Source organism: Rana temporaria, chromosome 9, assembly GCF_905171775.1.
Source record: "Rana temporaria chromosome 9, aRanTem1.1, whole genome shotgun sequence".
Taxonomy (NCBI): Eukaryota; Metazoa; Chordata; class Amphibia; order Anura; family Ranidae; genus Rana; species Rana temporaria.
This window is the reverse complement of record NC_053497.1, coordinates 164,533,065-164,551,902: the sequence shown is the minus strand read 5'-3', so window position 1 is coordinate 164,551,902 and position 18,838 is coordinate 164,533,065. Positions and strand designations below refer to the sequence as shown.

The 18,838-nt window shown below is 43.4% G+C and overlaps 1 protein-coding gene across 3 annotated transcripts in view; it reads right to left on the bottom strand.

The window, feature by feature from the left end:
* LOC120914273 overlaps positions 1-18,838 on the bottom strand; it is a 92,779-nt gene that overhangs the window by 48,118 nt on the left and 25,823 nt on the right. For all 3 annotated transcript variants that reach the window (XM_040324899.1, XM_040324900.1, XM_040324898.1), the window contains 6 exons: positions 16,532-16,669; positions 13,135-13,218; positions 9,709-9,966; positions 8,383-8,505; positions 5,056-5,181; positions 692-838 (listed from right to left, as the gene is read on the bottom strand). In XM_040324899.1, the coding sequence (XP_040180833.1) occupies positions 692-838; positions 5,056-5,181; positions 8,383-8,505; positions 9,709-9,966; positions 13,135-13,218; positions 16,532-16,669 (876 nt within the window). The remainder of the gene's footprint in view (positions 1-691; positions 839-5,055; positions 5,182-8,382; positions 8,506-9,708; positions 9,967-13,134; positions 13,219-16,531; positions 16,670-18,838) is intronic.

The window sequence follows — 18,838 nt, the reverse complement described above, 5'->3', positions numbered from 1 at the left end:
TGTGAGTCTACCTGTCTTAGGCTGGGTTCACACTGCAGCATGGAGCTGCTCACAGCAGGGGTCCAGTGCATCCCTTTTCACCATTTCAGGTCCAATTTCAGTCCGAATTTATGGTTGAATTTGGACCTGAAACAGACCAGAAGACACAGAGGACCCCTGTGCAATTGACACTGCTACAGATACAGGTAATATACTTGAATAAGAACAAAGGAAAATGTGTCTTTTTAACAATTTAACAAAAATAGATAGATACATGTATAGATGTAATGGATGTATTGATGTACTGTTGAAGTACACCCTTGGCCTTATGGAAGTGTTGCCTTCCATAGCAAACATGACCTACTACTGACTTTTTTATAACTTTCCATCAACTCAATTTTTTACCATTCCTTCAAGAAAAATTACTTCAGGTGCAAGATGCCTGTAAGTTTCCTTGCAAGAAATTACCATTTTAAATGCCCCCAACATTTTAGTGTGATTTAAACATAATCTATGCCTCGTCAAAAATATTTTAACAAGTCAACAATTTATATGGGATGTACTTATATGTTTACATGGCTGTGTGCAGCAAAAAGATCTGTTTTTAATATTATAAACAGTTTATAATTAGGTTTTCTGTGTTGACCAGCTTGATTGAATGTTGGTAAATATTTTTACTGCAAAAGTCAATTTTATTCAATTATTTTATTACCTGCTTTAATATTAGTGTAAGGTGGACATTTCTTAAACTTTCCGTCGGCGTTCACATCTTGGTCCTCATGTATTGCTTCATTATTAAACCAATGTGTGTTAGGAATAATGGTGCTTGGTACAGGGTTTATGAAGTTCAAATAGAAATCTAAAGGAAAAAAAAAAATTCTAATTCTGCATCTCCAATTCATTGCTCAATAAAGACCTGTAGGATTTTGAAGATATTACAATGCTTAACAATGCCTACTAAGCTAAAGAATCTTACTTTACTACTTACATAATGTACTACAGTAAGTCACCTGATTAGTCCCAGAGATGCAATATAAAAAGAAGAAATTTCCCATTGTTGCATGGCAAATATCAGGAGGGATTTCACAAGGAGTTACACTTGCTCCCTTAGCTACCGCCGGCTCAGCGGGAGATCTCTCCACTGATCAGGTCCCTCTCTGCTTACTGAGTGGGGAGCGGCTTGAGCAGCGCCTCTGTCTCCTATGGGAAGATCTGATGAAAACGGACAGCATGTCCATTTTCATCAGATCTCACCCGATCCGATCCGCCATGGATGGGTTCAAAGGGACATCAAGGTCTAATAGTAGGAAGAGCTGGCGACTCCAGAACTACTCTTTAAAGACTTTATTGTAGATTCAGGAATGGCAATAAAATATACTAATGCATTTTGGCAAATGCATGCCTTGTTCACAGCATGTTGAAATACCCAATAGCCTAATTCTGTAAACAAGGCTACTTTGTCGAAATGCGATAGCATTTTTTATTGCCATTCCTGAATCTACAATAAAGTCTTTAAAGAGGTTTTCTAGAGTTGCTGGCTCTTCCTACTATTTGATTGCATCCAGTGGTTAGGGGACACTTTTGGAGCCAGAGCACCCATGTTTGGATTATGTTTATTAATCCAGGGTGTGTTCCCTTTGAGAGTTCTGCCTTGTCTCTGTTGCTTGTCTGGACATCAAGGTATGTCGCTAGTGTAAACATGGCCCAAAAGAGCATTAAAACATGTCATCCCTATGTATCCATGCAGAGACCTGTGTTTTATTGGTACAGAAAAATTAAGTTCTCTGAATATGGTGTGAGCAACCCCTAATTGCTCCATATTGCCCATAGCTACACAGGTGAAGGAGGGCTAGTTTTAAAGTGCTTTTACTGTATGTACAATTTATATAAATAATTTGGTATGTAAAGTCTGGGCATAGGTTCACTTTCACGCATTCCATACAGAAAGTGCATATTCATAGGGTTATTCATATGAATAATATCATCCTCTGTAAAACACATTAAGACAGCATTAATGCCAGGAAGATCCTACCAGCAACAGGCGCTCTGAACTTACTGGTGAGCGATCGTGGGAGCCAAAACGCACGGGAGTGCGCGCACCCACTAACACCAGGCGAGCTATTTAAACCAGACTGACACACTGGGACTTTGGTGTCTGCTCTACAGTGTTACGTGTGTTCCTGATTCCTACACCTGTCTGCTGACCCAGCCTGTTCCAGGTTCCTGCCTACCACTCAGTTGTACCTACAATCCTTCTGTACAGACCGACCTGGACTTCAGACAAACCTCCTGTTGTTGATCCTGCCAGGCACTTGTGCCACTCCTGACTCGTGTGCCTCCTGTTCACCCTACCAGGGGCCACGAGTCGGAGCCGCAAGAGAGGCAATCCCCTGCAATTTGGGCTCGTCCACAAGGTACGTGACAATGAGTGTCAGGCATCCAATTTATGATATTTGACATACATGGACCTTTTTCTTTTATTCTAATTGTATGTTGGTCCAGGTAATGCAGTGGAACTGCAATACACACACCATAAACTGGATTTTTCCTAGTGGGAGCAGTGATTTAGCTTGCATTGTAATAAAACATGCGCAGCCAAAACATCATGATACAAGTTTTAAGTATTTTGCCCTACTTCACATGGAAGTCAACCAATGGGGTCATTGACAACAATAAAAAACTGACTTAAAGCGGAGTTCCGGCCACAATTTCACTTTTTAAATATAAAATACCCCTGTAATCCACAAGCTTAATGTATTCTAGTAAAGTTAGTCTGTAAACTAAGGTCCGTTTTGTTAGGTTGTTACAGCATTTAGACACTTTATAAAATAGAAATTGACTGGGGCCATCTTAAGTGTGGGCATCATGTAGCCAGACTGTATGACTTCCTGGATTTCAGCCTTGCAGATCTCGCACATGCTCAGTGCTGCACAAGCAGTGTAATAGGTTTCAGATCAGGTTTCAGCACCTGTACTGTCCAAGTCACATGATTCTTCGAGACTGGGGAGTGCACAGACTCCTGGAAAGTTACACCCACTACATTCCCAGGAGTCTGTGCGGTGTAGGTTAGGAAGCTTAAGCACCTAGGTGCAGGAAGTGGGAAGATTAACTATTCTGCCTAGCAACAACACTTTGAAGGCATCTAAAAAAAAAAAAAAATTCTTAAAGGACTAATGACATTTTTTAAAAACTACTGATGTAATGTTATATTTATGGGTGGAACTCCACTTTAAAGGGGTTGTAAAAGTTTGTTTTTTATTTTCTAAATAGGTTCCTTTAAGCTAGTGCATTGTTGGTTCACTTACCTTTTCCTTTGATTTCCGTTCTAAATGTTTTTTTTATTTTGTCTGAATTTCTCACTTCCTGTTTCTCCTCGGTAAACTTGCCCCCATCATCTGAGCCGTTCTGGATGGCGGTTAGTCAGCCAGAACAGCTTACTGAGGAGGAACAGGAAGTGAGAAATTCAGACAAAGGAAGGAAAAGGTAAGTGAACCAACAATGCACTAGCTTAAAGGAACCTATTTAGAAAATAAAAAGGGAATCTTTACAACCCCTTTAACCCTTATCACTCTATTAAAAACAAAAATGAGTTAGACTAACATTATTAAGGTGACCTTTCTATATCAAGCTGCAACCACCTTTTTTGTTAAACTGATGACAAATTTTAATGGTATTTCCATGTATCCTGCATATCCTCACTGTGTACAGAAGATCCCGAAAAATGTGTAGGTCTGTTTAAGGAATTGCAAAAATCCTTGCACATTATGTAACTGCCTGGGGTAGAAATTTTTTAGTTTTTATTAAAAATGTAGTTAAACTTGCTTCTATACAATTATTATTTTACCTATGGGCAATTAATACAGGGGGTATCCATTACACAGAGTTTGCAAAGCATGCTGGGCATTCAAGACAGACAAAAATTATGACTGTTCATTTTAGAGTTCCCCTTTTATTATGTAACATATTTTTTATAGTATATCTCAGATATTAAAGTTTAAATAACTGTATATGCTTTTTAGATGCATTCTATTTTATATGTACTGTTGTATGAAATTGTATATATATATATATATATATATATATATATATGGGCCCGGATTCACATACCTTGGCGCATAGTTATGCCAGCGTAGCGTATCGAATATACACTACGCCGACGTAGTGCGGAGCGGCGAGCACAGTATTCACAAAGCACTTGCTCCCAAATGTACGCTGGGTTCCCTCGGCGTAACTCGTCGTAAGTGGCAGTGGGCGTGAGCTATGCTAATGAGGCGTGACCCCATGTAAATGATGGGCCGAGCGCCATCAAGATACGAATAACGAACTGCGCATGCCCTGGCTCATGGACGTATCCCAGTGCGCATGCTCAGAATCACGTCGGAATGAACACCTAAGATACGTCGAATCACTGCCTACGACGTGAACATAACCTACGCCCATCCATATTCATGTACTACTACGTAAACGATGTAAAATACGACGGCTGTTCCCTGGTCCATACCTTTGCATGAGTTGCACCTCATAGATGGGGAATAACTATACGCCGGACGTAAGCCTTACGTAAACCGTGTATATTAATGCGCCGGGTGCAAGTACGTTAGCGAATCGGCGTATCTCACTCATTTGCATATTCGAATCGTAAATCAATGGGAGCGCCCCTTGCGGCCAGCGTAAATATGCACCCACGATACGGCATAGGAAACTTACGTCGGTCGTAGGAAGCCTATTTTCAGGCGTATCTAGTTCTGTGGGCACGGCGCACAGATACGACGGCGCACATTTACACATACGCGGCGTATCTCGAGATACGTCGGCGTAAGTGCTACGTGAATCCGGGCCATTATGTTTAGAATATATGTTTTGTTTGCATATTATGTGTTGAGGGGGAAAGAATTAATTTTCTTTTATATAAGATTAGGATAGGTTTATTTTTGTGCTGTACAACTTGTTTTATGATATATTGATATCTGTTGAAATATACTCAATGCGTACTTTGAGGAATTAGAAACACAAATCTATAAACAATTCCAAATTCCAATACTATTTTACCTTACTACTATTTTCTACTACTTGTACCTGATTTATAATAAGAGAAATGTAGAACTGTATAAAGATTGCTGCTGATGTTCAGAGTCCGGCAGTCCAAGGGTATTGCATCATGGTTAAACTCAAGTAATCCAGGAATAAGAGTGCTTGTGTCTTCTGCAAGAAAGTTACAACATTATGCATTTATTTTAAATATAAGATTATATACTGAAACGTACAGTTTAGTAATCACCTACAGGCAAATCACCTTTGCAACTACCTGGGTTGCAAAGGTCGCATTGCGACCGGGCTCTGGAGTTCCCCCACCAGGTGGAGCCTCACCCACCTCAACAGCTTGGACTGTGGCTCCCCAGCGTCTGCAGGGCTCTGAGCTGCAAGTGTCTCACTCACATCCCAGAGCCAGCACTGACAGTTCCTTCCCACTGATGGACTTAAAGGGGTTGTAAAGGTTCGTTTTTTATTTTCTAAATAGGTTCCTTTAAGCTAGTGCATTGTTGGTTCACTTACCTTTTCCTTCGATTTACCTTCTAAATTTTTTTTCTTTGTGTGAATTTCTCACTCCCTGTTTCTTCTCAGTAAGCTTGCCCCAATCATCCGAGCTGTTCTGGATGGGGGGTTAGTCAGCCAGAACAGCTTACTGAGGGGGCTGAGGGCAAGCTTACTGAGGATGCAGCTTACTGAGGATGATGCAACTGTGCAATCCAAAAGTACTTTGCACCCCGCACAGCCTGCTGGGTGAAGGAATTTAAGGGGTAGAACGTCTTTGTCGCACTCTCTCTGGACCAAGAAGGACGCCTGTGTGAGGCGCCTGTCAGGGAACCAACAGTGGAAGAGCTGTCAGACGTGCTCTTCACGGACCAGCAAGCGCAGTGCGCATGCGCGCGCAAACGCGCATGTGCGCGCAAACGGGCAACAACTCTGCAAATCCTGTATTCTTCACTGCGCACGCGTGTGCGCCAGTACGCACCCAATGCGGGCGGGACTCCTGGCATCAGTGCCCTATTTAAAGACTTGCTGCAGCAGTTACCAACTGCTGCATGATCGTTAGCCCTTGTGTGTTCCTGAGCCCTTGTTCCTGTGTTCCTGTTTACCTGTTGACGACCCGGCTTGCCTGACCTGACTTCTCCAGTGTATGACCCCGGCTTGTCTTTCGGATTACCCTTATCCTGTTCCTGCCTGATTGTTCCAGTGTTTGACCTCGGCTTGCCTTCTGACCTACTCCAACTACATCCAGCTTCCCGTGCATGACTTCCGGCTTGGCTCCTGACTTCGCCCCTGGGTTTCCCTGCGTACCTACCTCATCTGTACTTCCGTGGTACCCCTGCCTAACTACGTATCCTGGTGGATAGCTGAGCTTCTACACCTTCTCAGCAAGTCGCAGCTGGCAACCCCTGCATCTCCGGGCACAGCACCCCCTGTCTCACCTCCAGGGGGCGTTCTGCACTCAGTCGCAAGGGAAGCCCTCTCAGCACTTCGGCCTCTGGTAAGGTACGTGACAGCGCCTCTCCGGAAGCCTAGGCCGGAGTCTCGAGGCCTATCTACGCCTGTGCGGATCGTCCATTGGGAAAGAGAGGATCCCTGACGGAGTGACCAGACTGTGTCCCAGCTCAACGGTGACCTGTGTGAGGACCGGGGATTGTCGGTGCCGGAAAGACAAGGCCTGGTCTGGTTGGGTGAGACGGGCACCTGCCTAAGTATACTGACTGTATCGCAGGAGGGTGAATCATCTAGACTTGCCATTGTGATTTGATTACCCGGCCATCATCCCTCAGTTTATTTGTTCCCTTTTCCGGATTACAAATCAACCATTCTGCACCACCACATGCAACTAATATATGCGTGAACAGTTAAAAACAATTGTATTGACGTTTTGTCTGATCAACCAAACTACCCTGGTGAGGTACCTGATTTAAAGACTGCCTGTTAGGTAAATTGAGTTGTTGATACATATATATATATTTCTAGCTAAGTGTTTAGTTATATTAAGCTGCACAGCATTGTTGTCAGTGAGAGCTGGGTGAGGCCTGGCTAAGAGGTGCTTCAGTGCGAATATATCTTAGTGAAGGAATCCCTTTGCTGTGCACTTACACAGGTCAGTATAGTCATTATAATTCAACCTGTATTTATTTGTTGCTATTTTTGACTCTTGCAGGGCCCTGTAATGCCGCGTACCCCATGATCGGTTAAACCGGTGAGAATGGTCTGATAGACCATTTTCATCGGTCAAAACCGATCCTGTGTGGGCGCCATAGGTTATTTAACCATCGGTTAAAAACAAGCCAACTTGTTTTAAATTTAAATCCACGCATGCTCAGAAACAAGTCGACGCATGCTTGGAAGCATTGAACTTCTTTTTTTTAGCACGTCGTTGTGTTTTAAGTCACCGCGTTCTGACACGATCGTTTTTTTAACCGATGGTGTGTAGGCGCGACAGACCATCAGTCAGCTTCATCGGTTAACCAATGAAAACGGTCCATCGGTCCATTCTCATCGGATGGACTGGTCGTGTGTACGCGGCATAAGAAGTCCACTATCTGTTTTACCTTTGTTCTTTTACTTCAATGTTTTACCAAGTAACGTTCCCTTGGTTAAGCGCAAATCTGTGTGTAGTCTATCTATTATTCTGTGGGACCAGTACAACACAAGGTAACCATTTATTTGCATATTTACTGTGGTGTGATAAAATATTGTGCTCCCCAGCAGCCAGTGGGGTCCACAATTTATACTGGTACCAGGTGTGCCATGGGAGGGTTCGAGCCAGTTTCAGGGGTTGATAGCCAGAGCGTAGACCCAAAACAAACCAGCAGCTCCTTTGGGGTAGTGCTACACTAGTAATAATTTATAAATGTAATAATTACTAGTGTCATACAACATTAGAATTCTTCTATAGCTTGTAGCCGGAACATTCGACCGGAAATGTACGATTGCAGCGTCGTACAGTTTAGCTGCTCCATTGAATCGTCTTAGAACATTCAACAGACACAATAAGCCTTCAATGACAGATTCAACCTTAATTAATTAATTTTTGGACGAATGCATTTTTTAATGAAACTAAATAAATAAAAACTAATTTCGGGAGTAACTAAATAAATTTATTTTTTGAACGAAAACTAAATTCTGAAACAAAATATTTCAGTGTGCACATGTCTACCTTTTACAATTCTGTTGCATGCCCTCCCTTACTCTTACCAATTGACCCTGCTCCACTTTCTCACCATTTTCTGCACAGCCCTGCGCCACACACATTTTCCCTACTTTCTCACCACATGACTTCAAATTGGGAGGGCCTGCCTTAAATATAATTACACGGTTTATATAAATGTAAGTCCATCAGATTTGGTGACTTATTGTACTTACTTGGTATTGGGTACTTTGGCTGCTCGTTAGGTAACAAATACTTCGGAATCCTAATTAGTTGACGCAATTCTTCAGGGCTCAGTGTATTGTCCACATGATAGTTCAAGAAACAAGGATTGACCACTGAAGAAAAGAACAACTGGTAAGATAACATCCTTAAAATAAATGATGATCACATATTTAACATATCAACACCTTCACATTCTTTTTTGGGATGGGTGAAGCATAAGAGAAGGACTAACATTTTAACTTCCTCCTAATGAAAACACTGAGGGCTTCCCTCAGTGTGGCAAAATGGACAGTGTAAGACCTAGAGCATTTGGTAATGTAACCTCTGTTGAAGGAGGGAGGTTGTAGAGCAGATTGACTATGGGGAGGGTGCTTTGGGGTCCATCCCAAAGCACCTTGTCCCCATGTTGATGGGGACAAGGGTCTCGTCTCGACAACCCTCGCTACTGATTGTCGGTGTCTGCGGGCGGGAGGCTTATTGGAATCTGAAAGCCCCCTTTAACAAGGGGGTTCCCAGATCCCGCCCCCCTATGTGAATGGTTATCGGGTACATTGTACCCCTACACATTCACCATAAAAGTGTCAAAAAGTAAAAAAAAATACATTTTTTGACAATTCCTTTAAAAAAAAGTGTCCTGCGATGTACATGCCACCCAACAGACCCGAAAAATAGAAAAAGTTTGGAGGGAGCCATGCATCAGTTATAGAAGCGATCATTCATTTTTTTTTTTGGGCAGGTGTTGGTCATCGTGATTAACAATGGATTTACAACAAAGAACATTTTTGGGGGATTCTTTTTTTATAAAGGACTTGTCAAATATTTTGGTGTCATTATTTCTAGGTTACAATTTTATCAATGTGGCACCTCCCCCTGTTGAGGACACAAGGCCTAGTATGGTTCAGGAGGAGGGTGCATGCTCACACTGTTTTCTTTTCTGGCCAGCCAGACAGCATGCTCAGATTAAAGGTCTGGTATGGATTTTTAGGGGATAGTTATGTTTTTTATTTGTTGTTGTTGCATGGAGTCCCCCTTGAAATCTGTACCAGACAAAACTGGTCTCTGTCTTTGAGATGTCATGCAATCAGCATGTGCATGCACAACCTCTTGCAAATGGCTCTTGGGATGGTACGCCACACATCCCAGGGGGCAGTTTGCAAAATGCTGTGCATGTGCTTGCATGCCACTGGAGTTTCTGTCTGAAAACTGTCAGACCCACAGTGTGTGTGCACATACGTGGGAAGAAGGGGGGGGGGGACTTACATTGCTTTAGTAAAATAAGACCAAAGTGTGATTATCCACATAAACATTATCTGTACCTGGAGGAGTCCATGGCATGTGATTTGCAACGTGTAAAATGACTTTCAGAGGAACATCAGGATTGTCTGGGCATTGACTGCCTAAGTCCATTTCGTCCTTGAAAACCTTCATAGATACAATGTACCAGCTTCCATCACGTGTGACCCTCTTGGAAGGGGGCCCATGGGCATCCCAAGGCAGCATCTGAAATCTGTTGGCACCTTGGTAAATGGCATCCTGATTTTGTATTTGAAGAACGATACTGTAGCGGGCATTAACTAAGTAAAAAAAAAAAAGAAAAAAACAAGCAAAACAGAGATTAGTAAAGGAGCTATCAATATAGAATGAAATCAGATAAATTCAAAGTTAAGTTTTTTATTTGAACGTTGTAGTGTTTTACGTCATCGCGTTTTGGACGGTCAGAATTTAATCTGACAGTGTGTATGCAAGACTGATGGAAGTCAGCTTCATCGGAATTCCATCGGAAATTCCAATCGTGTGTACGCGGCATAACAGGTTCTGACCTATAGTTGACCTCCTTATGACTTGCATTTGAACTGCTTCAAGTGGGTTGTCCATTCTCATAAACCTGTATGGAACTGCAAAACCCACTTGGAGCAATGAAAGGCTATCAACACAGACCCTTAATTTCTGTTATAGTCAAAGTGGTGGTAAAGCCTAAAGGCCCTGGGCCGGATTCAGAAATAAGATACGACGGCGTATCTCCTGATACAACGTCGTATCTATGAGTCCGGCCGTCGTATCTATGCACCTGATTCATAGAATCAGGTTACGCATACATATGCCTAAGATCCGACAGGTGTAAGTGTCTTACACCGTCGGATCTTAGGCTGCAATCTCACGCTGGCCGGTAGGTGGCGCTTCCGTTTGTTTACGCGAGGAATATTTTTTTTTACGTCGTTTGCATTCGGCTTTTTCCGGCGTATAGTTACCCCTGCTATATGAGGGGTAAGTGCGGCGTATCCTATGTTAAGTATGGCCGTCGTTCCCGCGTCGAGTTTTGAAATTTTTACTTTGTTTGCGTAAGTCGTTCGCGAATACGGCTGGACGTAATTTACGTTCACGTCGAAAGCAATGACGTCCTTGCGACGTCATTTAGAGCAAAGCACACTGGGAGATTTTACAGACGGCGCATGCGCTGTTCAAGTAAAACGTAAAAAACGTGGGGTCAAGGGAAATTTTAATAAAACACGCCCCCTACATCCCCATTTGAATTACGCGGCCTTACGCCGCAACACATACGCTACGCCGCTCTAACTAAGGGCGCAAGTTCTTCGCGAATAAAGAACTTGCGCCAAAAGTTAGAGCGGCGTAACGTATCAGAGATATGTTACGCGGGCCGGACAGATACGCCAATGTATCTGAATCCGGCCCCTTCTCTGCATTAAGATATAAAAACCTTTTAGGTTCAGCTACCCCCCCTCCCACTAAATACTTACCTGAGCCGGATCTCGGTCCAGCACTGTGCACGAGAGCATCGGTGCAGCTCTATCTCTCCCTCCTCACTGGACTCAGTGAGAGCAGCGGGAGCCATTGGCTTCCACTGCTGTCAATCAAATACAATAATAAGGGAGCAGGGGGCGAGGCCAAGCCCACAATGTGTGGTTGGATCAAGCTGCTTGCTGGAGGGTTACTTGAAGGGAGGAGGAGCAAGGAGTGACGGCAGGGGGCCCTAGAAGAAGAGGATTGGGGCTGCCCACTGCAAAACCATTAAACAAAGCAAGTAAGTATAAAATGTTTATTATTTTAGAAAAATATATTTTGAACCTTTAATATCACTTTAACTACTTGCTGACCAGCGCACGACGATATACGTTGGAGCAATGGCACAGCTGCGCAAATGGGCGTACAGGTACACCCCTTTTAAATCGCAATGTTTTTTATATATTTTTGGGGAATATTTATTATAGCAAAAAGTTGCCGCTCCTTTTGATTTTGCTTTTAAATGTCCTTATTTCTTCTGAGAAATCCTCACTTCCTGTTCTTCTGTCTGTAACTCCACACAGTAATGCAAGGCTTTCTCCCTGGTGTGAAGTGTCGTGCTCGCCCCCTCCCTTGGACTACTGGAGAGTCAGGACGCCCACTAACACACAGCTCTTTTCTCTATCTGCAATGTAGAGAGCGTCCTGACTCTCCCGTAGTCCAAGAGAGGGGGCGAGCACGACACTTCACACCAGGGAGAAAGCCTCGCATTACTTGTGGAGTTACAGACAGAAGAACAGGAAGTGAAGATTTCTCAGAAGAAATAAGGACGCTTGAAAGCAAAATGGAAGGATGAGGTAAGTGAAGGAGGACTGCACTAAGGTAAAGGAAGTTATTTAGGAAAAAAAAATTGTACCTTTACAACCCCTTTAAGCAGAGGTAGTAAGTCAACAGTGGGTGGCCTCAAAAATGCTTGGGACAAACATGGATCCATATTTAGACAAAAAATACAAATAAAAACCAGAAACACCAAAAAAAAGGCAAAAAAACAAAAACAAACAAGAAACCAAAACAAAAACATGTATAAAGTAAAAAAAAAAAAAAAATCATAAAAAAATGGGCAGACTCGATGGACCGCTTCTGGGTCTTTTTTTCCTGCTGTCACTTTTCTATGTTTCCGTGTTTCTATTCTCTTTCAGGCTGCATTTGCCGCAAATCCGGTTTGAAAACGCTGATGTGTGAATAACGAATCGCGGGACTCATTTGAATGACGCCTCAAATCGTAGTGCGGGTCTGCCAATCGCGGCCACCCACATCGCAGAAAGCATTTCGTCCAAAAGTCGCCCGTGAATGCGATTTGAGTTGTCATTCATATAAATGTCATCTCATCGGTGCTTTCAAATCGCGGGCAGATTCGCAGCAAATCTGCCTGCGATTCAAAAAGCTGAAGTGTGAATTCAGCCTAGAAAAGAAATGTGAATGCAGCCTGAGAGTTCCTGCTTTTTCTCATCATTTGTTTGTAGGGTGACCACATTTCCAAACTACAATTCAGGGACACCCCCCCTTCCCAAAAATCAGCTTGTGCTGTAACGAATCACAGCACAGCGATTGGACACAAGAGGCGGGATTTATGATTTCTCCAATCACAAACAGGGGGTGGGGATTGTGCTCCTCTAGGCATTCCCGGTAAGGACAAGTACTGTCAGTGAGTAAAGCGGTGATGTGGCAGCCTTTTTTGGAGGCATCAGATTGTCCCGGGGGGGGGGGGGCAGGGTTCTGTGTCAGTTTCATTCCGGGACACTGTATTGTCCTGGAATGAAGGTGCCCGGGACAGACCTGCAAAATGCGGAACTGTCCCGGGCAATCCGAGACATGTGGTCACCCTATTTGTTTGGCAGGTACATTATGAAGGTAGGTATACAGTGTGTCTGACTTTGAGAATCTACAATTATTTCTATAAAATATATACAGTCATTAAATATGAATAATCAAACTTTGCTCACCCGTCTGCTGCCCGACTCCTGGACTTCTGTAAATCGGCTCTTGATATATAAGAGAGGTGACTTTTGCTGCATTAAATCCAGAAACTGAAAAACAGTAATAAAAACAGAATGTTATAGAGATGATATACATTCCTACCATAAAATAAATCACAATTGCAGATTAACTTTGGGCTAAATTCAGGTAGGGGCGCGCATAGCTACGGCGGCGCAGCGTATCGTATTTACGCTACGCCGCCGTAACTTACAGGAGCAAGTGCAGTATTCACAAAGCACTTGCTCCGTAAGTTGCGGCGGCGTAGCGTAAATGGGGCCGGCGTAAGCGTGCGTAATTCAAATGTGGAAGGGGGGGGCGTGTTTTATGTAAATCTATGATGACCTGACGTGATTGACGTTTCGCATGCGCCGTCCGTGTACATATCCCAGTGCGCATTGCTCCCAAGTACGCCGCAACGACGTATTGGTTTTGACGTGAACATAAATTACGTCCAGCCCTATTCGAGAACGACTTACGCAAACGACGTAAAAAATTCAAATTTCGAAAGCGGGAACGACGTCCATACTTAACATTGGCTGCGCCTCCTAATAGCAGGAGCAACCTTACGCAGAAAAAGCCTAACGTAAACGACGTAAATAAATTGCGCCGGCCGTACGTACGTTTGTGAATCGGCATATCCAGGTAATTTGCATATTCTACGCTGAGAACAATGGAAGCGCCCCTAGCGGCCAACGTAATATTGCACACAATTATACGCCGCCGCATTCAAGTTACGTCGGCGGAGGAAGACTATTTTTTCGACGTATCTGCCTTGGAGAATCGGCGTAAAGATACGCCGACGCAGATTTGAAATTACGGCGGCGTATCTGGAGATACGCCGCCGTAAATGCTACCTGAATCTAGCCCTTTATATTTATACACATCTTATCACTTACACCTGAGACCATCACAATGATCTCCTACCAATTTCAGCACAGTACACCACTGACTTGCAATAACATGTGGTGAAAACCTTTCACTGCTGCAACATGTGGCAGCACACATAGCACACTGTGATGCATTGTGGTGTCATTCATTTTGAATGGCAGCCAAACGCAGCTGTATTTTAACACAGTAAAACACTAACAATGCATGATGTGCACTATGGTGCACTGCAAAAACTCAACAACAGGCAGTGGTGTCACTAGGGTTGGTGTCACCCGGTGCGGTGAAACATGGTGTCACACCCCCCCCCCCCCCCAGCACGGTCACACAAATGTTGTCGGAACTTCTGAACGTCAAGAACGCGGTGACGTACAACACTACGACGAGCCGTGAAAAATGAAGTTCAATAGGCAGTGCGGCTCTTCTGCTTGATTCCAAGCATGCATGGATTTTTGTGCGTCGGAATTTCATACACACGTTCGGAATTTCCAACAAGAACTTTTGTTGTCTGCAAAAATTGAGAACTAGCGCTCAAACATTTGTTGTCGGAAATTCCGACAGCAAATGTCCGATGGAGCGAACACACGGTCGGAATATCCGACCAAAAGCTCACATCGAACATTTGTTGTTGGAAATTCTGATTGTGTGTACGCGGCATTATAATAAAAAATATCACAAAAAAATATTTTGTTTTATCACTCAGATAGGTACATTATCTATATCAGTGATCGTTAACTTGTGATCTCCCAGACTTTTTTCTGCTCATCAGCTCTCCTAATTGTTATATTTTATGTGCGGCCCGAGACAATTCCTCTTTTTCCAATGTTGCTCAAGAAGGTCAAAAGTTTGGACACCCTGGGCCGGATTCAGATACAATGGCGTATTTGTCCGGCCCGCCTAACGCATCTTATTCAGAAGAAACTTGCACCCTTAGTTAGAGCGGCGTAGCGTACAGTATGTGTTGCGGCGTAAGGCCGCGTAATTCAAATGGGGATGTAGGGGGCGTGTTTTATGTAAATTTCCCTTGACCCCGCGTTTTTTTACGTTTAACTTGAACGGCGCATGCGCCGTCCGTAAAATATCCCAGTGTGCATTGCTCTAAATGACGTCGCAAGGACGTCATTGCTTTTGACGTGAACGTAAATTACATCCAGCCGTATTCGCGAACGACTTACGCAAACAACGTGAAAATTTCAAAACTCGGCGCGGGAACGACGGCCATACTTAACATAGGATACGCCGCACATACCCCTCATATAGCAGGGGTAACTATACGCCGGAAAAAGCCAAATGCAAACGACGTTAAAAAAGCGCCGGGCAGTCGTTCGTTTCTGAATCAACGTAAATACAAATTTGCATATTCCTCGTGTAAACAAACGGAAGCGCCACCTAGCGGCCAGCCTGAAATTGCAGCCTAAGATCCGACTGTGTAAGACACTTACACCTGTCAGATCTTAGGCATATCTATGCGTAACCTGATTCTATGAATCAGGCGCATAGATACGACGGCCGGATTTAGAGATACGACGGCGTATCAGGAGATACGCCATCGTATCTTCTTTCTGAATCTGGCTCCCCTAGTTTAGCCCAAATCTCAATTTCCTCAGACTCATGCCTTGTACACACGAGCGGAATTTCTGATGGAAAAAGTGGGACAGAAGCTTTTCATCGGATATTCCGTCTGTGTGTATGCCCCTCAGGACTTTTTCCATCGGAAATTCCGACGGTATTAAATAGAGAACATGTTCTCAATTTTTCCGATGGAAAAAATCTATTGGAATTTTCGTTCGTCTGGATGCAATTCCGACAGACTAAAAACCATGCATGCTCGGAAACAATTCGATGCATGCTCGGAAGCATAGAACTTTATTTTATTGGCTCGTCGTAGTGTTTTACGCATTCTTGACGGTCGGATTTAAGTGTGACAGTGTGTATGCAAGACAGCTTGAGCGGAATTCCGTCGGAACTCCGTCGGAAAAACCGTCTGAGTTTATTCCAACGGGAAAACTGGTCGTGTGTACAGGGCATTAGAAACCCCAACATTAGCCCTGTATTAAATTGGTTGTACAACCTGTACAGCTACTTTTACCTACAGGTAAGCCTAGATCCACGGTTCAGGAAATATTTACAATATTGCGGTGCATGCGCACTTTAGAAACGGCGATTGTGCCGTTTCCAAAGGAGGTAATGCCGTGACTGGCGACTCCCGTCATCGCGGCTTTGGCTTCGGCTTTGGCCAATCACAGTGCCGGGGGGAGCAATACCCGGAAGTAACCCCCAGGAGAGATGTCGGCCGCCGGAGCGGTGTACAATGACGGCTGCAGGGGGCTTTGATCACAGGTGAGTATTACATAATGCGCTAGTAAGCTATGCATACTAGCTCATTATGCCTTTGTCTTGCAGGTGTTATTTTCTATTTATTTTTTCGAAAAAGTGGGTTTACAACCACTTTAGATAACATGCCATGGAAATACCTACAATTTTTTGCGATCCAGGTTTTGAGTTGCTTTAGAAGAAGCAAGCAGTTTTTAGGTTTTCTCACAGCCACAGGATTCTGTTCTTCATCGTTTTGCATATTATTACAGGAAACCCCCATAAATAAACAGAACCTGAAAACTGAAGTACAAGAAAAAAATACGTAACTAAATCAACAAAATCAATAACAGAACCAATAAAATATTATGGTAGCAGAAAATAACATATTAAAGAGGAACTTCGGTCATTTAAAAAAACATTCAGGCCTCATGCACACTGGACATTAAAAAAACGTTATAAAAACGCCAGTAGCTTTGCAGTGAGTTTTTCAAAGTTTTTCAACATTTCTGCAATAGCGTTTTTTTAGCGTTTATTAGCGTTTTCTATCGTTTTTCTGCGTTAGTGTTTTTCCAATGGATCAAAAACATCCAAAAACGCTGGTGAACCAAGTTTTTGAGAGTTTATCTATGTTTATCAGCGTTTTTTGATGTTAGAGTGTTTTTACAGCTGAAAACAGCTAAGAAACGTCTCTCAGAACCCACTAGTTTTCATTTTAAGCCAAAAAACGCCCAGACCAAAACTGCTGAAAACAGTCTATGTGTGCATGGACACATCAGATCAGGGACGGATTCCTGACATGGCCTCCGAGGCCAGGCCTCAGGGCGGCAGTGAGTGCAAGGGCTGCACCGCGGTAACAGGGGGGTGAAAAAAATCCTGTCGTCCCGGCAAGTGTCCTGACAAAAAAGATCTCCCGGCGGATAATGACCCCCCTGTACTGCGCAGGCAAAGCGCTTGCTCAGTACAAACCACAACGGAGCCTCCAAAGTTAGCTAAAGATGAATAACTGTGAGTCACCTGTTACTGGGCGCCTGCGCAATGATTACGATGCAGCGACATGCTCCTGATGCTCACGCAGAGCAAGGGGCGGGTGTATTACTGTTATCTCGTGTAAGGGGCGGATCTGCAAGGGGCGGGTTTATTACTGTTATATGATGTACGGGGCAGATGGCTCTGCAAGGGGCGGGTGTATTACTATTATATCGTGCAAGGGGTGGATGGCTACAGAAGAGGGCACATTTTTAAATAATGGACAGAGATGATAAAAGTGTTGATGGGCGTTTTCAATACTTGTCAGAGTATATGGTTATTAGGCTTATGTCTTAACCCCTTCACCACAGAATGGCTACAGGGGATGCATTTAAACATGTATTATGGATGTACACCATATAACAGTAATAAACCAGCCCCTTGCAGATCCGCCCCCTGCACGTGATAACAGTAATACACCGGCCCCTTGCTCTGCACAAGCATTCTATCACATGGGGGGGCTCAGAAGCGCCCTATGTGATGGTGTGTGTGTGTGTGGGGGGGGGCGGCATTGAAGGACCCGGGCTTGGGGCGGCAAAGGGAGTAAATCTGGTCCTGCATTGGGATAACATTATGGGGAGTTTATTGACTGTAGGACAAAACATCTAATGCCTCGTACACATGACCGTTTTCCTCTGCAAAAACCATCTAGAAAAAAGCTGGCAGAGCTTTTTTGCCGAAAAAATGGTCGTGTAAATTTTTCGTCAAGAAAATTGTTGTGGATCTTGACGAGAAAAAAAGAGAACATGCTCTCTTTTTTCTCGTCGGGGGTCTCAATTTTCTCGTCATGGTTCTCATCAGGCTGGTTTACGATGAGAAACACGTTCATGTGTATGCTTAGAAACCCACGCATACTCAGAATAAAGTAGACGGGAGCGCACCTTCGGTAAAAGTAGCGTTCGTAATGGAGATAGCACATTCATCACGCTGTAACAGACTGAAAAGCGCGAATCGTCTCTCACGAAAACTTTTACTTAACACGCAGTAACATGAGATTAGCAAAAGCAGCCCCAAGGGTGGCGCCAGTGGAATCGAACTTCCCCTTTATAGTGCCGTTGTACATGTTGTACGTCACCGCGTTTGAGAACAACGAGATTTTGTCTCAACAGTGTGTATGCAAGGAAAGCTTCACAGAGTTCTCGGTCGTGATTACGAGGCATAAGCCAAAAACTAGACATGTGCAATTCGTTTTGTTTCTAATTAGTTTTTTCACGAAAATGTGAAAATTCGTGAATTGCGAATTTTCATATTTCCGAATTTTTTATTTACGAATTTTCATATTTCCGAAAAAAAATTTTACGAATTTTCGGACTTCCGAAAATTTTGAATTTATAAATTTTTGTTTTTCCGAAAGTTCGTATTTCCGTTTTTTTTTTCCGAATTTTCGTATTTGCGAATTTCGGAAATTCGGATTTTAGAATTTTCGAAATTCCGAATTTCCGA